The 23,268-nt window shown below is 38.2% G+C and overlaps 1 protein-coding gene across 8 annotated transcripts in view; it reads left to right on the top strand.

The window, feature by feature from the left end:
• Positions 1-23,268, top strand: part of kiaa1841 (KIAA1841 ortholog) — a 124,626-nt gene that overhangs the window by 2,008 nt on the left and 99,350 nt on the right. For all 8 annotated transcript variants that reach the window (XM_039737972.1, XM_039737971.1, XM_039737978.1 and 5 more), the window contains 3 exons: positions 5,838-5,989; positions 14,261-14,450; positions 21,456-21,549. In XM_039737972.1, coding sequence (XP_039593906.1) covers positions 5,840-5,989; positions 14,261-14,450; positions 21,456-21,549 — 434 coding nt within the window. In that variant the 5' untranslated portion in view covers positions 5,838-5,839. The remainder of the gene's footprint in view (positions 1-5,837; positions 5,990-14,260; positions 14,451-21,455; positions 21,550-23,268) is intronic.

The raw sequence follows: 23,268 nt of genomic DNA, 5'->3' as shown, positions 1-23,268 counted from the left end.
TAATTCTGAATTTATTTTGTTCACCTATATGTTTAAACAGTATGTAATTTCTTTTTTTTTATCCTTTGCCTGAAAAAGCATTTACACTACCGGTCAAAATTTTTAGAACACCTCAGTTTTTCTTCAAATTTAGTTGAAATGCAATGAATGACCTAAAATGGTGAAAAAGAAAGTAGTAAACTGCTAGAGGTTTACATTTAAAGTTTAGGTTAGCAAAAACTGTAAAAAGGACATCTCAGAATATTACAAATATGCCTTCAGGGTGCAAGTAATAGGTTACAACGTACAGATGTTCTGCAGAAATTAAAGCAAATTAAGCCTTGCTTGTTGAACAAATTTAACAGGGTTGGAGTAGACTTTGTTACTACACCCTCTACACCAGGGATCTCAAACTTCAGTCCTGGAGGGCCGCAGTGGCTGCAGGTTTTCATTCTAACCATTTTCTTAATTAGTGATCTGTTTTTGCTGCTAATTAACTTCTTTTGAATTTTTTAATTGACTTGGTTTTTAAGGAATAATTCCCTGAATTTCTTCATTGTTCCTCTGAATTGCTTCATTTCTTTCCTTAAATGGCACCCAAACAGAATTGAAATGTGAAGTGAGTGCGCTAACAGAAGACCAACTAAGTCAGGGCCTCAAACTCCAACTAATTTCACTCCAACCAGTTGCTTAATGAGGTGCTGAGTCTTGTCGTTAATTAAACCCGTTCTTTAATTCCATAGCTTGATGCTGCTCTCATTGTAGCATAGCAGACATTTCCAAAATTGTGGATTTTCTCTTTTCTAAGTGCAGATCAGCATTCCTGAGACCTTCACCTTTCTTTATTTTCAGATATTGTATGATTGTCACAGTTTGCTGGTCCCGTTTTGTCTCATTTTGTATCTCATTATTGTTTGGCTGCTAATTAAGGAAAAAGAAACAATTGAGGGGTCTGAGTCTTCAAGAACAAGTCAAATAAAATTAATTCAAAAGAAGTTAATTAGCAGCAAGAATAAGTCACTAATTAAGAAAAAGGTTAGAATGAAAACCTGCAGCCACTGGAGCCCTCCAGGACTGGAGTTGGGCACCCTAGAGGGCTGTAAATTCCAGTGATAATGGCAAAATACTACAAAAATTTGTAGTAATGCATTTTATTAGTACAAGCCTTACAAAATACATTCCAATAGATGGTGCACTACAGATGTCAACGCAGAGGTCTATGTTGATTACTTAGATCATAGACAGGTGGCACAGCTAGTGTCAGATTTTTTAATGAGTTTTTCTCATCTCAATTTTAATTTATTGTACATTTTACTTTTTAAGGAAAAATTTTCATTAACATTTGCTGGAACAATGTGTGGTGGTTGGCTTGTTTTAATTTACAATATAGTTTAGTTAAAATGTTTGTATAGAATATAAAGGACATACTGTACTTGGATTTTTTTTTTTTTTTAGTCAACAATTTTCAGTTATAGGAATGTAGTGAGCCAGAGTCAATCCTGACATCCCCTGGAACAGGGTTAGATGAGGTGCCAATCCATAACACTTAGTCTCGCACCCATACTGGGCTAATTTACACTCCAGCACATGTGCCTTTGGGATATGGAAGGAAAAACCTCACAGACGTGGGGGCAATATGTAAATGTCACACAGACAATAGCAAGGTGTAGGGTTTGAACCAACACTCTGGAGCTGTGAGGCATTCGTACTAGTTGCCATTGGTATATAATTTAATTTCCTGTAATTATAGCAGCTACAATAATTAGTCACTTCACTTTTTAAATCATTCAATACATAGGGAGAATTTTTACAATATACTGATATGTTTTGTTTTTTTAACAGGCAGTTTATTGTGACCTATAGCACTGGTTCTCAACCTGTCAACTATAGAGTATTTTCAGAGTGGCAGTGGGAAAGCATTTTTGAAACTGGAGATGTGTTGGATTGGTGATAGTACTTTGTAGTTTTTAACTGTGTGCAGAATTTCACATCTTCAGAACAAAAAAAATAACAAACTATGTTATAGTAAAAGTCATCAGGTGGGTCTAATCTGATAAGCAGTTAAATTGGGATAATTTAGGTTTTTTTTTTTCTTTTCACTCTTTAATATGTTCATCCTGATTTTCATTCTGCTTTTTTCTTATTAGCGAGTCTGATGCTGAAATAGTTGTAGCCTTTTTGTCATCCAGTTTTGTTTGTCCAATTGTCTACTTTGTTTGTTTGCTTTTAATTGACATTAAAGGAGTAAACTACACAGAAAAGAGTTAAATAATTAGAAAAAACAAGAGTATAAAGCTTTAGCAAAACGGAAATTTATAAATCTTCTTCATTCAGCTGCTCCCGTTAGGGGTCGCCACAGTGAATCATCTCCTTCCATATCTTTATACCCTCTGTATCTTCTTCTGTTACACCCATCACCTGCATGTCCTCTCTCACTACATCCATAAACCATCTCTTAGGCCTTCCTCTTTTTCCTCTTCCCTGGCAGCTCTATCCTTGGCATCCTTCTTCCAATATACACAGCATCTCTCCTCTGCACATGTCCAAACAAGCGCAATCTCTCCTATCTGACTTTGTCTCCCAAACATCCCACTTGACCTGATCCTCTAATATACTAATTTTTAATCATATCCTTCTTTGTCACACCCAATACAAATCTTAGCATCTTCAACTCTGCCACCTCCAGCTCTGTCTCCTGCTTTCTGGTCAGTGCCAACGTGTCCAACCCATATAGCATAGCTGGTCTCAATGTTGTCTTGTAGCCCTTCTCTTTCACTCTGGTTGATACCTGTCTGTCATAAATTACTCCTGACACTCTTCTCCACCCATTCCACCCTACCTGAACTCTTTTTCACCTCTCCTCCACAATCCCCATTACTCTGTACTGTTGATCCCATGTATTTAAACCTGTCCACTTTTGCCAACTCTACTCCCTCCATCCTCACCATTCCACTGACCTCTCTTTCATTTACACACATATATTCTGTCTTGTTCCTACTGACCTTCATTCCTCTCCTCTCTAGAGCATACAGTGCATCCGGGAAGTATTTACAGCGCATCACTTTTTCCACATTTTATTATGTTACAGCCTTATTCCAAAATGAATGAAATTAATTTTTTTCCACAGAATTCTACACACAACACCCCATAATGACAACATGAAAAAAGTTTACTTGAGAATTTTGCAAATTTATTAAAAATAAAAAAAATTGAGAAAGCACATGTACATAAGTATTCACAGCCTTTGCCATGAAGCTCCAAATTGAGCTCAGGTGCATCCTGTTTCCCCTGATCATCCTTGAGGTGTTTCTGCAGCTTAATTGGAGTCCACCTGTGGTAAATTCAGTTGATTGGACATGATTTGAAAGGCACACACCTGTCTATATAAGGTCCCAAAGTTGACAGTTCATGTCAGAGCACAAACCAAGCATGAAGTCAAAGGAAGTGTCTGTAGACCTCCAAGACAGGATTGTCTCGAGGCACTGGGGAAGGTTACAGAAAAATTTCTGCTGCTTTGAAGGTCCCAATGAGCACAGTGGCCTCCATCATCCGTAAGTAGAAGAAGTTTGAAACCACCAGGACTCTTCCTAGAGCTGGCCGGCCATCTAAACTGAGCGATCGGGGGAGAAGGGCCTTAGTCAGGGAGGTGACCAAGAACCTGATGGTCACTCTGTCAGAGCTCCAGAGGTCCTCTGTGGAGAGAGGAGAACCTTCCAGAAGGACAACCATCTCTGCAGCAATCCCACAATCAGGCCTGTATGGTAGAGTGGCCAGACAGAAGCCACTGCTTAGTAAAAGGCACATGGCAGCCCACCTGGAGTTTGCCAAAAGACACCTGAAGGACTCTCAGACCATGAGAAACAAAATTCTCTGGTGTGATGAGACAAAGATTGACCTCTTTGGTGTGAATGCCAGGAGTCACGTTTGGAAGAAACCAGGCACCGCTCATCACCAGGCCAATACCATCCCTACAGTGAAGCATGGTGGTGGCAGCATCGTGCTGTGGGGATGTTTTTCAGCGGCAGGAACTGGGAGACTAGTAAGGATAAAAGGAAAGATGACTGCAGCAATGTACAGAGACATCCTGGATGAAAACCTGCTCCAGCGCTCTTGACCTCAGACTGGGGCGACGGTTCATCTTTCAGTAGGACGACGACCCTAAGCACACAGCCAAGATATCAAAGGAGTGGCTTCAGGACAACTCTGTGAATGTCCTTGAGTGGCCCAGCCAGAGCCCAGACTTGAATCCGATTGAACATCTCTGGAGAGATCTTAAAATGGCTGTGCACCAACGCTTCCCATCCAACCTGATGGAGCTTGAGAGGTGCTGCAAAGAGGAATGGGCAAACTGGCCAAGGATAGGTGTGCCAAGCTTGTGGCATCATATTCAAAAAGACTTGAGGCTGGAATTGCTGCCAAAGGTGCATCGACAAAGTATTGAGCAAAGGCTGTGAATACTTATGTACATGTGCTTTCTCAGTTTTTTTTATTTTTAATAAATTTGCAAAAACCTCAAGTAAACTTTTTTCACGTTGTCATTATGGGGTGTTGCGTGTAGAATTCTGAGGAAAAAAATTAATGTACAGTAATTCCTCGCTATATCGCGATTCGACTTTCGCGGCTTCACTCCATCGTGGATTTTAAATGTAAGCATATCTAAATATATATCGCGGATTTTTCGCTGGATTCCTGACTGCGCACCTTGAAGAGGAAGATATATTTGCATTCTTTTAATTGTGAGAAAGAACTGTCATCTCTGTCTAGTCATGGAGCACAGTTTAAACTTTTGACTAAAGGGTGTTACTTCATGTCTAGAGGGCTTTAATAATGTTAAAAAACGTATTTAGAAGGTCGTAAACAGGTTTTCAATGCTCTAACTGCGAAAATATTAGATTTATAAATAAAAAATCCTACTTTTCGGAAATTCATTTATCTGTCTGGAGCGGATCAACCGCTATAAACGAGGGTTTACTGTATAACTGTGCGTAGAATATTTATAAACAGTGTGGGAGAGTTTCTAAGGGCTTAAAATATATAAAAATAACCATACAAACATATGGTCTCTACTTCGCAGATTTTCACCTATCGCGGGGGTTCTGGAACGCAACCCCCGCGATCGAGGAGGGATTACTGTAATCCATTTTGGAATAAGGCTGTAACATAACAAAATGTGGGAAAAGTGATGCGCTGTGAATACTTTCTGGATGCACTGTATCTCCACCTCTCCAGAGTCTCCTCAACCTGCACCCTACTATCGCTACAAATCATAATGTCATCAGCAAACGTCATAGTCCACGGAGACTCCTGTCTAGTCTTGTCTTTCAACCTGTCCATCACCATGGCAAATATAAATACATCAAAGCCAATCCTTGATGTAATCCCACCTCCACCTTGAATGCATCCGTCATTTCTACCGCAGACCTCGCCACGGTCACACTTCCCTCATACATGTCCTGTACAACTCTTACATACTTTTCTGCCACTCCCGACTTTCCCGTACAATTTATCCGGGCTTGGGACCGGCATGAAGAAACACACTGGTTTGTGCATCCCCAGGTGGCTGGGTTGGTGTGGCAGTATCACTCTGTGGGACTATGAAACCTTTGAGCAAAAGCAATACAGTTTGGTACGCCAGCATCTACACCTATTTGGGATTTCAATTTTAGTTCAACAATGATTACATATTGAAACATTTTTGGAGAAACAATTTTTTCTTTTTCTATAGTCACTTGCATATTTCAAAACTTGAAACTGAAACACTGCTGCATTCTTTTTCATTTATTTTAAACACTTGCACTTTCTAGGTCAGTGTTTCAGGGATTAGAAAAAGTTTATTTTTAAAATTCTTTTTCTTGCAGAAATGAGCCACATTTGCTCTGTGAATAATAACTTTCCATATGACAACAATGGAATGGTGCTGGATATGATACTAAGTTCCCTTTGGAGTGTCCCACAGCCTATAAATTGGGAAAATGTGGCTAGACTTGTTCCAGGCTTCACCCCCAAAGATGTAAGTCTTTTCTTTTTAAACCATAACTAAAAATATTTGTATAGAATGAGAATGGTGGCAGTTGACATCCTGTAATAAATTTAGAACAGTGACTAGATGGGTTTTATTTTCTTTGTCTACAAACATGTAAAAGGCATGTTGGATAATGTATGCAGAAAATTCAATTTAATTGATGTTTGGACTATTGGAAAAGGTTCAAAATGGTATTCTATTTAATAATTAAACTCATTCTTTTAATTTTATTAAGGTCATGCGTTTTTTTTGTTTCTTTAATTGCACATTTTATACCGAAGTTTATGTTGCTTACTGTACAAATGGCTGCTAATTTTATTTGGCGCTATAGTTAAAGTAGAAGCAGAAGTATTAGTGCAGTACAGTCATAGTGAATTTATACATTGTTTATTTCAATAATCCATTGCTGTCTATTTGTTGTGCACAGTAATATCATTGTTTAATATTCCTGCTACACTGTCTCTTGTGATTATTCTTGGTTAATTTGATTATGTTTTAATACTTTTGTATGAACTGTTTTTCACTTTGTTTTGTCACAATTTTGTGGTTCATTATTCATATGGTTTGCATCATTTTATGTGCTTAGTTCTTGGACATGATTATGCTGTTGATGGAAACGACACTTGATGCCACTTATTGGCATGATATGTTGCATCCTCACATCAAAGCTGTTTATAGTGGAAGGTGCAGCAGTCTGCATTCTAGCTTTTGGATGCTTGTGATGAAAAATGCAATACCCAAAAAATATTATTCTTAGTGTTAGAACTTTTGTCTTTTAATTTTCATAGTTTACAGTCATATTCTGATACTTAATATTAAAAGCTCTCCTGTTTTGACTATAAGGATAGCCAGCTAGAATACCATTTAATGGACTGAGGTGTTGTCTACCTTTTAAAGCTCAAACAGCTCTACTTAATCCAGGAGGGTTCATTCTTTACCATTATAATAGCCTCAAGGGCAGGCTAAAAAGCCCAACATGGAGCCATCTGACTTGGGACCATGTATTGTGCTAAGTTTATACCCTTTCTCTGTTAAGTAATATTTATGGTACCCCTGCCTTCTGCTGGGTCCAACTGCATTCTAGCTTTGTAGTGTGACCATATTTACTACACTTGATTTTAGCCAAAAGACACAGAAGCAATATCATATTTTCACCCAGGCTGGCTTTCTAGTACACCTTACACAAGAGTGCCTAAGCACAATTAGTATCAACCACCTTCATACACTGGAAAACCACACTACTCTCGGAAGGAGCCTTTCTTTTCTGTGCAACTGTACCTGCCTTGTTCCACTTTGTGTGTGACATTCCCCATTAACCTCTTGTGCCTCTTATCTATTTATATTAAACAGCAATTTCTATTTTTTTTTTCTGAATGCAGATAAAGTAATAAAACCCCAATATTCATCATTTCAATTGCCACTCACTTGATCTCTAAACAATTTTCTATATGAGCAGTACAGTTTCCATGAATAATAATAGTATTAATCATCATTATAATGTATTTATAGAGCAGATTACATACAATAAATGCACTTCAATGTGTTTTACAAGACTTTTTAATACTAGTTACCTTAAAATATATACAGTAGTGTGCAGTCTTGCGGTCACCAAAGAAAATGTATTTTTAAAGTACGTTTCCAGTACAGTTAGTGTTTATTTGCTCATGAAAACATTATATAACATTAGAATAAATACCAATAAACATTACTACAATAAAAAAAGTAAGAAGAATGCTGTTTTTAAAATGTCTGAATTTGTGTAGGCTGCTATATGAGTTTTGAAGTACTGTAGTTCTATGATAAATTCTTCTAAGCTCCTTGCAAGATTTACCATAATTCTTCTTTTGGCTTTGGATTCTTTTTTATTTTTGTCAAATGAACCAACAGAACTTCATTTATGGTAACACGGAGACTCTAAGGTAAGGTCTAGTACTACTGTTGTACCATTTGCTGACGTCCATTCCATTTAGGTCTTGCAGCAAGTCTGGATTAATGATCATGCTGAAAGATGAAGTTAGGGGCATGGAGGTCTTTTCCTGAAGGTACAGAATAATGAATGAAAATCTTTTAGTATTTCTCTGCATTCATCATTTCTTTTGACACATCCTCTACACTATTGGCTAAAATGCACCTCCAGACACAAATGGACATAAGTATACTTCTTACCAAATCTGCTAACATATTGTTGCCTCTGTGAACCAAAACCTCACATTTATTGTCATTGTTCTGTAAGATTTTCTTGTTCCTGGTTTTTATTGCATGCTTTGAGATCTTCCATATACAATAATTTCTTCTTCTTGACGCCTCTCTGAACCTATAATTTCTTATCTATAACACAACCTATAAGATTATTTCTTATAAAAGTTCTTCACAGGAATAAGACATGAACATTTACGCCAGAAATTGAACGCACCATTCACCGGATTTCCAAGCTATTAAGTTAGTAACATCAATTGCAGACAGCTTTTTCAGTCTCTCACTGCATTTTCTATTTTCACCTTGCCCGATTTCATAACACATATATTGTCATGAACGCTACATCTTGAAAATCCAGTTCAGTGTGTACTGCTCCAGGCACTCATGTTCACCCAGTACACTTGTCACCTTTCTGTCCATGCTGGGATGAAGAATATAAGGCGTTCCAGCCGGGTTGAGTTTCAACACCTGCTGTCAGTGCAGTATGGCCTCCTATCTGGCCAAGAAAGCTTCCCCTCCCTCCCAGCTGCCTTCTCTTCCTCTTGGTTACTTACACTTTCTTTGGCATTCTTATTAAAAGTGCAGCACAGTAGCATAGTCTGATGAATACAAAAGTTTTTGTTAATTTGTTTTCTTTATTTGTTTAATGTTATGTTTCTTAAATGAAAAAATGCTAGCTTTATAATCTGGGGAATGCTGGAGTTAAAGTTTAGTTTAGAATCAATGAAGACATCTAAAGTGTTTCTTTCTGGCATTTTCTGATCTCATCAGATCTGTTTTTTTCATTACAGACCATTTAATACAATTTATTGTTTCCTTCTTAATTTACACTCATTGTCTCTATGATGTTAGACAGTCACTTAAGTCATGGCACCATTCATATGGAATCACTATCACATACTATTTGTCATCTGAATGAGTATAGAAGTTTAGCTTACATTTTTGGTGATTTACCTAAGGAGACCATGTAAATGAACAGTAATGGATCGTGGTATTACCCACAAGCTACCCTCACTGAGCAAATTATTAGGAACACCTGCTAATCCATGCAATTATCAAAAGTCAGGACGTTCGGTTAATATCTCTCATCAAACGCCAGAATGAGGAACAAATATCTGATTTTGACAGTGAGTTTGAATGTTGGTACCACACAGGCTGGTTTGATTATTTATTTATTTTTTTTTACTTCTTGGATTTGACATGCTTCTGTCCCTAGAGTTTACTGCTAATAGTAGTAAAGCTAATACTACATACTTATACCTGCAACTAGACTAAGACAAAAAGCAGTATCCTAAACTCTTTATCATTACAACAGCAGCTGTTCCAAAATATTTAATGAAAAGCTAATTTTCAATAGATACCTAAACATAATCAAATTGGCTACAGTTCGAATAGACAAAAAGAGGTTATTCCACATCTTTGGAGCTAGAATGGAGAATCATTGTCCAGCCTTGGCATGTCTGGCAAAAGGAGGGGCAGTCAGCAGATAGGCAGATGCAGAATGTATTCTTCTTGAAGGGACATATGGTAAGACCAAAGGCTGGAGATACTGAAGAGCAGAACCACTTAGAGAACCATATAGTAATATAGGTATATTGAAGTAAGCCCCACTAGAAGAGGGTTCCAGTAGTCCAGTGGAGAGAGAGCCAGTGTCTGAACAAGGAGTAGTGTGGCATAATTAGTGAGGAAAGGTTGTATCTTCTAAATATTTTAAAGAAACAACATGATTGCCCAATTAAAGAAATGTATTAGATGAATGAAAGGGAAGAGTCTCATACGAAGATGCTAAACCTTGATTAATGGTGAAAGGGTGACATCTTCAAGAGTAATGTATTTTTAGAGACCAATCTGAGGAACAAGAATCAGAAGCAAAGGTCTGACTTTGAAAGGTTAAGTTTAAAGGGATGAGCATTTACTGTATCCATTATGAGATAGCAGAGATACAGTTCGAGGTGTGAGCTGAATCCTTTGGGTAGTAAGTGGAAAATGAGAGGAAAAATCTGTGTGTTATCAGCATAACCGTGGTAACCGAGGCCATGAGAAAAAATAACATTGCCTAAGGAGCGAATGTAGAGAGAAAAGAGAAGTGGAACCCACACTGATCCATATCCGGTGCCAAAAATTAAATATTATACCATTTCCAATAAAGTTGAAATGCTGTGTAAAAATGTAAATAAAAATCAAATGCAATGATTTACAAATCATTCAAACCCATGTTCTATTGAAAACAGAACAAGGACGAAATATCAAATGTTGAAACTGAGAAATGTTATTTTATGGAAAAATACATGCTCATTTTAAATATGACGCCGGCAACACATTTCAAAAACAAAAGACAAGAAAAGCTGTGTAATGCTTAAAAAAAACCCTGGTTGAACATCTCATAACTATTTTAGATTATTTGGCAACAGGTCAGTAGCACAATGGGTATAAAAAGAGGATCCCATAAGTAAAAATGGGGAGGGCTTCAACACTGTGTAAAAGACTGTGGTAAAATAGTGCAACAATTTAAGAATTTTTCTCATTGTAAAATTTTATCGCCTTTGGTACATAAAAAAAAAAAAGAAAAAATCACAGAACATTTAAAAGATTGATGCAATCCTAAGAAATCTCTCCACAAAAGGGACAAGGCCAAAACCCAATATTGGATGGTAGTGATATCGGGTAGCACTGCATTAAAAACAGACACAATTCTGTAGTGGAAATCACCGTGTGGGCTCAGGAACACTGAAAACAATCGTCTGAGAACACAGTTCATCGCTGCATCACAAATGTCAGTTAATCCAATTGAAAATCTGTGGGGTGACCCGAAGAGCGATGTGCACAAAAGATGCCCTCGTAACTGGACAGATCCGGAATTTATTTGCAAAGAACAGTGGGCAAAAATTGCCAAGTCCAGATGTGCTAAACTGATAGACTCTTACCTAAAAAGACTGTGTGCTGAAGTAAAATCAAAAGGTGCTTCAACTAAGTATTACTTTAGGGGTGTGCACAGTGCACACTAATGCAACCAGGTTTTTGTATGATTTTTTTGTTTTTTTCTGATTTGTTTTCACATTCTTTGTATATATTGTAATTTTGCAATAATGGTGAAATAGGTTCTAACGGGATTTATCTTGGTTTTAATTTATTAAATACACAGAATCTATTTTTTTGTCAGGGGTATGTAGACTTTTTATATCAATGTTTTAGAAACACTGCCATTTTCTCTGGACCCAAGTTCATGTATGGTGGACTGTGGCAAAGTGAAAAACTGTCCTATGGTCCAACAAGTCAAAATTTGTAATTCTTTTTTGAAATTATGCATACCATGTCCTACAGACTGTAGAGAAAAGAGACCATCCAGCTTGCTATCGGCGTACAGTTCAAAATCCAGCATCCGTGATTGGTATGGGGTTGCACTAGTGCAAGTTACCTATGTCATGAGCACATCTAGGAAGGCACCATTAATGCCAAATGAAATATACAGGTTATATATACATATCTGCCATCCAGACATTTTTTTTTCCCTCGTTTTCAGGAAGGTGTTGATTATTTCATCAAGACAATTCCAAAATGCATTCTGCACATATTACAACAGCATGGCTCCATAGTAAGTCTGGGTGATTTACAGGCCTACCTGCAGTCCTGACCTGCTACCTATTGAAAACATTTGTTATATTATAAAGCAAAAGAATATGTGAAAGGAAACCTGTTGAACAGCTGAAATCCTGTCTTGGGCAAGAATCGGACAACATTTCACTTTCAAAACTACATGAATTGGTCTCCTCAGTTCCCAAATGTTTACAAAGTGTTGTAAAAGAGGTGATGCGACACAGTGGTAAACATGCCTCTGGCCCAACTTTTTTGAAACGTGATGCTGGCATGAAATTCAAAATAAGCATACAGTGCATCTGGAAAGTATTCACAGCGCATCACTTTTTCCACATTTTGTTGTATTACAGGCTTATTCCAAAATGGATTACATTTATTTTTTTTCCTCAGAATTCTACACACAACACCCCATAATGACAACATGAAAAAAGTTTACTTGAGGTTTTTTCAAATTTACTAAAAATAAAAAAAACTGAGAAAGCACATGTACATAAGTATTCACAGCCTTTGCTCAATACTTTGTCGATGCACCTTTGGCAGCAATTGCAGCCTCAAGTCTTTTTGAATATGATGCCACAAGCTTGGCACACCTATCCTTGGCCAGTTTCACCCATTCTTCTTTGCAGCACCTCTCAAGCTCCATCAGGTTGGATGGGAAGCATTGGTGCACAGCCATTTTAATATCTCTCCAGAGATGTTCAATCGGATTCAAGTCTGGGCTCTGGCTGGGCCACTAAATGACATTCACAGATGAACAGTGATGAACGGTGCCTGGTTTCTTCCAAACGTGATGCTTGGCATTCACACCAAAGAGGTCAATCTTTGTCTCATCACACCGGAGAATTTAGTTTCTCATGGTCTGAGAGTCCTTCAGGTGCCTTTTGTCAAACTCCAGGCAGGCTGCCATGTGCCTTTTACTAAGTAGTGGCTTCCGTCTGGCCACTCTACCATACAGGCCTGATTGGGTGATTGCTGCAGAAATGGTTGTCCTTCTGGAAGGTTCTCCTCTCTCCACAGAGGACCTCTGGAGCTCTGACAGAGTGACCATCAGGTTCTTGGTCACCTCCCTGACTAAGGCCCTTCTACCCCGATCGTTCAGTTTAGATGGCCAGCCAGCTCTAGGAAGAGTCCTGGTGGTTTCAAACTTCTTCCACTTACGGATGATGGAGGCCACTGTGCTCATTGGGACCTTCAAAGCAGCAGAAAATTTTCTGTAACCTTCCCCAGATTTGTGCCTCGAGACAATCCTGTCTCGGAGGTCTACAGACAATTCCTTTGACTTTATGCTTGGTTTGTGCTCTGACATGAACTGTCAGCTGTGGTACCTTATATAGACAGGTGTGTGCCTTTCCAAATCAGGTCCAATCAACTGGATTTACCACAGATGGACTCCAATTAAGCTGCAGAAACATCTCAAGGATGATCAGGGGAAACAGGATGCACCTGAGCCCAATTTTGAGCTTCATGGCAAAGGCTGTGAATACTTATGTACCTGTGATTTCTCAGTTTTTTTTATTTTTAATAAATTTGCAAAAACCTCAAGTAAACTTTTTTCACATTGTCATTATGGGGTGTTGTGTGTAGAATTCTGAGGAAAAAAATTAATTTAATCCATTTTGGAATAAAGCTGTAACATAACAAAATGTGGAAAAAGTGATGTGCTGTGAATACTTTCTGGATGCACTGTATTTTTTGAAAAATAAAATTTCCAATTTTATATGTCTTTATTGTACTATTTTCAGTTAAATATAGGGTTTATGTAATTTGCAAATCATTGCATTCTGTTTTTTACATTTTACACAGCACCCCAACTTTTTTGGAAATTGGGTTGCACCATAGTCAAAGTCAGTTAGATCATGCATCTGGCCCATTCTCTTGTTTAATAAAACCAATAAATTAACTTTTCGATCATATCTGTATATTTTGAACTTCAACCTCATGGTTGGCTGCTTGGCATTAAGAACAAATATTTAGGTGTGGTGTTTATAGTTATTGTGGCACAGTTGTTAGGCAAGGCTATTTCACAAATCTAGTTATCTATTGTTTGAATTCCAAGTTTTTGTGTCTCTTGTGTCTCTGTCATTTCCCTTCTATTTGTCAAAAAGACTTGCAGACACATAGTAACGTGGGTGTGTGGTCTTTGCAGTAGATTGGTACTCTGTCCAGGATTTTCTGCCTTGTGACCCTTGCTGCTGACAAACTTTGGCCACCTGAGACCTTGAACTGTGGATTTAAGAATGCTATATCGTGCTAATTAGTGAACATCAAGAGCTCTGCTGTGCCAAAAAAAAATTAAGCAGCCATGCTAATGCTGTACATGGTGGTTCATTTTTTTTTTTTGTTCAGTTAATACCACTTTAAAATTTTGAAGACAGAGTATATTGATTTATTATTAAACTTATAACTTGTACTTCAGAAATATGTTTAAGATCTGAAGAATTAATTTATTGCCGATTTTGGCTTTCACAGTGTGCCAGAAGATTTGAAGAGCTGAAAAACAGTGGTGCTTTGCCTTTTGTTGACAATCACTGCAGTCCGTTACTATCTAGTGCTGCATCCATATTTGATACATCAGCAACATATGTGAAAGGCTCTCCAACTGATTCTTGTGGAGAGCAAGGAGATACAGGGACAAGTCCACATACCGTGTCAATGACTGGTAAGCCTTGGATTTTTGAATTCTTAATGTATACAGTAGAACCTCTGGTCACAAACGTTTCCGAACACGTACAAATCAGGTTACGATCAAAATTTCGCCAAACTTTCACATCTGTTCACAACCACAAGCTCTGGTGGCGAGCAAAAACACTGGTGGCCAGTTTCCCTTCCGGTTCGTATGTGCCAATGATTTCCGCACGTGTTCTTTCTCTCCCTGTACATCGTTCTCAGTCAGACAGCGTGCATTCACTGTAAACTCTTTGTGCTCTATTTCATGTGCGTTTGCATTAATTTTGCAGTTAACCATGGCCTCTAAGCAAGTGAAGAGTGGTAGTGTTGGTGAGAAGAAAGGTTCAAAGAAAATTGAAATCCAATTAAAGAAAGAAATCATTGAAAAGTATGAGCATGGCGTTCGTGTTACCAATCTTGCCGCAGAGTACAAGAAGTCTAAATCTATGATTTCAACTATTCTAAAGCAGAAATAGGCCATTAAAGCAGCTTAACCAAGTAGAGGCCTCAAGTGCTGGAAGAGGTGGAAAAACTGTTGTTATTGTGGTTGAACGAGAAGCAACGTGCAGGGGATAGCGTAAGCGAAGCAATGTTAAGTAAGAACGTCAGGAAGATTCATGGTAATTTGCTGAAAATAAAATCCTTCTTCGAGTGGCGAAGGTGAGGAATTAAAAGCCAGTAGAGGATTGTTTGAAATGTTTCGCAAGAGAAGTGACATTCATAATGTGGTCTAAGGCATGGAGAGGCTGCTAGTTTCGATGCTGCAGAAGAATTTGCGAAAAAGTTCACAAAATTTGTGGAGGACGAAGGCTACATCCCACAACAAGTGTTCAACTGTGACAAGACCAGATTGTTCTGGAAGAAGATGCCAAAGAGGACCTACGTCACCCAGGAAGAGAAGGCTATGCCCAGCCATAAACCAATGAAGGAGAGATTAACTGGTTTGCTATGAGCTATCGATAGTGGTGACGTAAAAATCAAGCTGCTAGTCGTTTGCCAATTCAAGAACCCTCATGCTTTCAAGCTGCACAGTGTAAACAAGGCCAGACTGCTCGTGATTTGGCGTGAACACACGAAGGGTTGGTTCACAAGGACCTTGTTTTTGGAATGTCTGCACAAGGCTTTTGCTCCTGCCATGAAGCAATATCTTGAAGAGAATAATATGCCTGAAAAATGTTGCCTTCTAATGGACGATGGACCGGCAGACCCTCCAAATTTGGTTAATGATATGGTCGAGGAGTACGACTTTATTAAGGTTGTGTTCCTACCCCCCAAAATGATTCCTCTTCTGCAGCCCATGGACGAGCAGGTTATCAAATTTTAAGAAGCTGTACACCAAGGGACTATTCGCCAGGTGTTTCAATGTGACCGAGGAGACGTCTTTGACCCTGAAAGAGTTCTGGAAGAACCATTCTAATATTGTTCATTGCATCAATCTCATCGACAAAGCCTGGGATGACTTCACATACCGGACCTTGAACTCGACCTAGGAGACTCTTTGGCCTGAATGGGATTTTGAAGGATTTGAGCCTCCTGTTGTGGATGAGATTGTGGCCATGGGCAAGAGTATGGGTCTTGAAGTGGACAATGAGGACATCGAGGAGCTGGTTCTGGATGACAAGGAGGAGCTGACGATGGAGGAACTCGCTGAACTCCATCGGGAGCAGCATAAGTTGCTCACTGAGGAGCAGTCCTCACGGGAAGCAGAGGAAAGGGAGGTTATAAAAAGTGATGCAATAAAAGCCATCATGGAAAAATGGAACGAGTGCCAGGATTTTTTTGAGAAGAACCACCCTGACAAAGCGGTTACAAACAGAGTGATAAACATGATGAACGACCATGTCGTGTCGCATTTCTGAAAAAATTTAATTTTCAGGAAAAGGCAAGTCCCATTAGACCGCTATTTTGTGAAGTCTGGTCTACCAGCTAAACCGCTAAAATCACCAGAAACCCAAGAAAACACCTGAAGGAGAACATCCCTCCATCCCGGAGCCAGAGACTCCCTCAAAACTGTAACCTCCTCTCCACCCCGCTTTCTCCTCACTTCCTTTACGCCAGAACTCGACTCCTGCAAGGTTAGTTTTCTTTGTTGTTTATGGTTAGTTTTCTTTGTTGTTTATGGTTAGTTTTTGTATAAATTAAGGATTTTTCAAACTTTCATTTTTTTCCCTGTGCTTAAAACTCATAAAAAAGTTTTTTTACAGCGAGCGGTTTGTAAGGGTGTAGCAGAAACTCTTGTAATGTTAGTTTTCTCTGTTGTTCAAGGTTTTCTCAGTGTTATTCAATGTTTTTATATTTAGTTTACTATTGCACTGTGCATTCTATGGTATAATTAACTATTTTTGTGATTAAAAACCAAAAAAAAAAAAAATGTAATTGCATAAAGTTTGTATGGTTTGGAACGGATTAATTGTATTTACATACAATCTTATGGGGGTAGTTACGTTCCGGTCGCAACAAAATCGGGTCTCATCTAGTCTTTTGGAACGAATTATGGTTGTGACCAGAAGTACCACTGTACCTAAGAAAAAGATGGAAGTTCATTTTACTTATAGTTGCTGAAAGGACTCTTTTAAGCATTTTTTTCCATCATAGAGAATAAATACTGTAGAACTCTTACACAGGGTAGGATGAGTGAAGTTATATGCATATATGATATATATATTTTTTTCATCTTCAGTTGTCATTCTGAAAGCAGAGATTAAGACAGTGAGTTAATCAACATGGATTGTGTTACCCACAATGCATCACAGTCTACTGTAATGGCACTTAAAAGTTAATTTTCCAAGAAATCACAGTAAATGCATAATCTTTTTTTTTTTATTTTGAACCAAGTTTGTGGATTCAAGATTGGAAGCTACATTGCTACGACATCTTCTATACAGGAGAATTTAGCAATTTTAGCATTTATTAATTTATTCTGTTTTTTCCAGACAGTATTTTGAGAATCTTGTATTCATAATAAGAGTGCGATCAAGGTGTAATTAAACACATTCCATAGTCTCTGTTTTATGACTTGGATATAAATGAACCCATGGTTGCTGTGGCTCTGCTTGAACCGTATACACATTCCTGACCCAGAAATACTTAAATAGTCGCGTATTACTGTGAATATCTAATACAGATGCATTGTATTTGGCACATTTGCTAAAACAACCAAACTTCAATATATCCCAGAAATTACATTGAAACATTTTTTGAAAAGTGAAGGAATATTTGTAATATAACTGATACTGTTCTTTAAAAGAAATGTGTCTAATTTACTATGTAAGCATCTGTTCAGTTTTTTTAAATGCTATAAATTTCCATCTGTTGCAGAAAATTTAATCATTAGCTTTGGAATTATTAAGAAGGTTATATTTATATTTTCATTGAAATAATAAGTTAAGGACACTGTTTATTTGGGAGAGCTGAACAGACCATTGTTTTAGAAAAAATGATGCAGAGATTTTAACTAAAATGTGTTGTATAACCATAAAGTTAGCTAATACAACAGTTAATTATTAAAGGCTTCTGCCTGTATTTTTTTTTTTTGAACAGCTAGAATCTTCTTGTGCTTAAGGCCTCTTGCTTTCACTTGTAGTGGCTTGCTTGTCTGCCTGCTTGCATGGACACTAGCATGAGATAATGACAAGCCAAGGATAAGTGTGCACTATATGAAAACTAATCGCCAGTGTCTTAGAGATGGGGCTGGTTAAAATGTTTTAGCCTTGAGAGGTGCCTATGCATCATGTAACTTTTGTTTGAGAAGCCCAGAATCTTAGTGATGGAAATTGACTGACAAACCAGTCTCAGAGACTTCCATAGGGTAAGGAGTTATGTTGGCAAGTTACGGTCAGATGATGGACACTAGTTAATTTACATTAGGTAATGTTAGGAAGAACTAGATGCCGGAGTGTATTTTGCATAGACGATAAGAAATGTAATATAAACCGATACATTTCCTAGTTTAAGCAATTGTACCTTGGTCAAGTCTCCTTGTTACATTGCTGTGTAATAAAGATGTCTTCTGCATTAACATCTGGACTCCAAGACTGCTTTTTTAAAGAGAGAGCACTTTTTCTTCACGACACAATCGGCCATCAATACAGACCTACTCCAACTTGGAGCCCTTAACACATTAATTTCGGCTCTATGAAACCCTTAACACATTCATTTCTGCTCTATGAAAGGCAAGTAACCAACTCCGTACAGGATGTCAGTCTACTGCTAGATACAACTGAATACACATACATCTACATTAACACAGTAAGGGAACTTTGCAGAATTTGTTTGTACTTTGGGGAACAAATAAAAACTCAGAAAACATACACACCATGAAAAGCAATGCAGCCTGGAACTGACATAGGAGCCATGTATAGTGACACAGCAATGACCCCACCAACTATGTCACCATATAAAGCTATTTTGTAAAATAAAGTAAGCAAAGTTCTTTACTTAATGCTTGTATATTGGTCTAATAAAGTTGCATTAACATTAACATTCTACAATGTTATTGTCTGTTATACCTGCCTCACACTTTCCACCTTGCATTTTTAACTTGAACTGCATTTTTATCACTCTTTTAATATTGTTTTTTATCACTATGCTGCTGCTGGAGTATGTGAATTTCCCCTTGGGGATTAATAAAGTATCTATATATCCTATCTGTCTATCTAGTTAGTACATATATTGTCAAATCTGCTTAGTCCAATTCAGGGTCATGGAAGGCTGGAACTTATCTGTCAGCACTGAGGGGCAAGGTGAGGAACAACCCTGGACAGCATGCTAGTCCCTCGCAGTTATCACCAAAGTGTTATTTTGATATTTGTTTTTTTTTTACCATGAGCTACAACATATTTATGATTGTGTTATAATGAATTGATCAAGTACAAGTTTCAAGAAAAAAGTGGGAATTCTTTGGGAAAACATTGGGCCTTCTCTTAATTCAGTCATGGACATGATCACAAAGCAGTGCTTCTGTAAAGCCTCCAAGTGTTGCAGGGGATCCCTCCCACAAGATCTTTTCCCTGTTCCATCCCACAGAAGATATTGGAGTCTGGAGACTAACACTGCCAGACTGGACAATAGCTTCTTTCCACAGGTAGTCTTTAGCTCCTAAACACAATATTATCCCCTCTCTTTATATGTGCTCCCTTATCATAGGCTTTTTTCTAATTCGTGTTCTATTCTGTAATCATTTGTATTAGATAGATACTTTATTCATCCAAAGGGGAAATTCACATACTCTAGCAGCAGCATACCGATAAAGAACAATATAAAATTAAAAAGTGATAACAATAAAGGTATAACAGACAGAAATTAATTTTGTATAATATTAACGTTTATCCCCCGAGCGGATTTGAAGAGTCGCATAGTGTGGGGGAGGAACTATCTCCTCAGTCTGTCAGTGGAGCAGGACAGTGACAGCAGTCTGTCGCTGAAGCTGCTCCTCTGTCTGGAGATGATCCCGTTCAATGGATTTTCCATTATTGACAGGAGCCTGCTCAGTGCCCGTCACTCTGCCATGTATGTCAAACTGTCCAGCTCCGTGTCTACAATAGAGCCTGCCTTCCTCACAAGTTTGTCCAGGCGTAAGGCATCCCTCTTCTTTATGCTGCCTCCCCAGCACACCACCGTGGAGAAGAGGGTGCTTGCCACAACTGTCTGATAGAACATCTGCAGTATCTTATTGCAGATGTTGAAGGACGCCAGCCTTCTAAGGAAGTATAGTTGGCTCAGTCCTTTCTTACATGAAGCATCAGTATTGGAAGTCCAGTCCAATTTATTATCCAGCTGCACTTCCAGATATTTATAGGTCTGCATCCTCTGCACACAGTCACCTCTGATGATCACAGGGTCCATGAGGGGCCTGGGCCTCCTAAAATCCACCACCATCTCCTTGATTTTTCTGGTGTTGAGTGGTGGGTGGTTTGAGTTGCGCCATTTAACAAAGTCCTTGATTAGTTTCCTATACTCCTACTCCTGCCCCCTCCTGATGTAGCCCACGATAGCAGTGTCGTATGTAAACTTTTTGCACGTGGCAGGAGTCCGAGTTGTATTGGAAGTCTGATGTATATAGGCTGAACAGGACCGGAGAAAATACAGTCCCCTGCAGCGCTCCTGTGTTGCTGACCACAATGTCAGACCTGCAGTTCCCGAGACACACATACTGTGGTCTGTCTTTAAGATAGTCCACATCCATGCTACCAGGTATGAATCTACTCCCATCTCTGTCAGCTTGTCACTAAGGAGCAGAGGTTGGATGGTGTTGAAGGCGCTAGAGAAGTCCAGAAACATAATTCTTACAGCACTGTTGCTGTTTATCAATATGATGCTGATTTGCACAGATGTTATTCCTTGTTCTGCATATCATTATGTAAAATTACCCACTCCTCTGTGAGGTTATATTGTAAGATTTTTTTTTCCTAAATATTGCACTATGGTACTAGGAAACATAATTTAATACAACTGTATAATGTACCAAGGTATGTGTGTAGATGGTATGACAATAAATCCTGCTTGACTTGATGATGGATACCTAGTTAAATACTCTGTCATAAAGTGGATTAAGTAAAACTTTTTATACAGGACAAGGCAGTCCAAATGACACAATTATTACATTTATCATTATTTTTTCTTTTTTAATTATTTTTTTCCAGGTGGGTGTGTTTTATACCATGCATTTAACAATACATGTTACCTAAACAATCAAGGTGACATACTTTTTTAAACCATTGCTATTCTGAAGTCATTTATTTATTGTAGCTTACTGCTAGTCACAAATCAGAGTGGATTTACATATAAGCAGCACCAGTTAACACTCGAACATGCAGGTATGCCTACTGTGAGCAGCACTCGCAAATTATTGCCATACATGTTAGCAGGGAAGAAATGGCATCTGTGGAATTTGTATTCTGAACAGAGAAGACATACATGCATTGCATGGTGATAAATATTATGCGTCCATGTTTCATACCAGAAGAATTACATGGGTTTTTTTCTGTATATCCTTAAGGTCAGTCTGGAGGTTCATTTGGCAAAAATGCATCATTGGAGAATGAGATCTCTATCCCTGATGACGAAAGTGGGCATATTGAAGAAATTCAGGGGTAAGTTTGTATATTGTTTGTTTTCTGATGTCCAGCACTCTGAAATTTCAATAACGTCATCTTTATTGTTATCTCCTGCCTAATATGGGCAGAGAAATGTTATGCCTCATATCAGATTCAAAGGTTTGGGCAGATGAATTTCAGATGAAATTTGGGTAGATCTGCAACAGGTACACACATCGTAATGTAGGAAGGACGGACCTTGCATGTGTGTGAAATGTTAACATTTGAATCTGATGATTGCATATAGCGCTGAACTGACCTCTCTGTATTATTCTTTTCTCTGCATGTCCTGGAGTACAAAAGAAACACCACCGTACAGCAACATGTGGGGACTGGCAAGATTGGGGTTGGGGGAGAGACAGGCAGTCAGTGATTACATCCGCAAGATGTTATGTAAATGAATATAAATAATGTTGCATCAGTGCCACAATATTTTCCGAAATGTACTATTCAGGTCATAAAATGAATAATTCCAAATATATATATCTATGCCCCAAAAAAAACAAAAAAAAAACACAACACACAGAGACAGTGTGGCTTTGACATCATGAACCATAAGGTGTATACTACTTCAGCATGAGCAGGAACACTCAATAAAACTGAATAAAAAAAAAAAATCAAGTGTCAGTCGGATACGAAGAAGGCAGATTCACCAGCGTTTCTGTGCCAGCTTTTATCCCTCCAGATCAGAGAATTTCCAGTTTCATTGTCTCAAAATACCACTCAAATCTACAGTTATTCCCAGTTTCAAATAAAAACTAGCCGCGTCAGATCCCGGGGGTATAGTATGTATCTTGATCGCGACTGAAAGAATAAAAGTGGGGGAAAAAAAAATGCTAACTTTTACAAGTCCTATAAATGTACACTGGCTGTTACAGACACAAATGTATGTTTACTGTATAATAACAATAAGAGCAGCTCACTACTGAAAACAGTAAATACAGGAGGCAGCCTTGATCGAACCAGGAACTCTTGACTACAAGTCAGCAATTGTTACTGCTACGCCATGGAAGCTGTTTCATCCTTGCACCTTTTGTGAAATTGTTTATTTGATCTTTGGACTTAAGGCTTCACACATTACATAGTTTTTATGCCTACATTTTGTCATTTGTTATTAAAAATATGAAAAACGTTTGTTTTAACAATGTGTTTACACAGATTATTGTAGAAACGGAACACACATGAGATGCATGTGTTCCAAATAACAATCTATTATTTCCACTCTAAAACTCCAGCACTTCACTCCCAGATAATCAAGGCATGAGCTGGGAGAACTTTGTGCACATTCTGTAGCAGTGGAGGGATGGAATAGTAGGCTGCTTGCAGCATGTCTTGATCGGCACAATTACAGGACAATAGATGCTGATGGAGAGGTGCGATGGGATTTAAGGTGGGCCGGATTTATGAAGTTTTCATAGGCTTTGGTAATTCTAGTGTTAAAGTGATGAATCTAAAAAGCAGAAAGCTAATTGTAGAAGTAAGATAACATAAATGATTGAGAGAGCACTGCAAGAAAGAAGCTTTCCCAAAATCTTGAAGTCGCAAGACAAAATGTTCGAGCAAAGCTTGTTTTTTATTGATCTGGTCCCAGCCTACTTTGTAACTGAAAATGTAACTGTAACACATAATTCAATGGTCGTTAGGCTTGTTTGGGAAATTATCATAGCAGAAAGCTATTACGGTAAAGCAGTCTGTGTATATGACTCTGTTTATAGT

This window comes from Polypterus senegalus, chromosome 16 (assembly GCF_016835505.1).
Source record: "Polypterus senegalus isolate Bchr_013 chromosome 16, ASM1683550v1, whole genome shotgun sequence".
Classification (NCBI taxonomy): Eukaryota; Metazoa; Chordata; class Cladistia; order Polypteriformes; family Polypteridae; genus Polypterus; species Polypterus senegalus.
The sequence above is the reverse complement of the archived record's forward strand: the minus strand, read 5'-3'. Positions and strand labels throughout refer to the sequence as shown.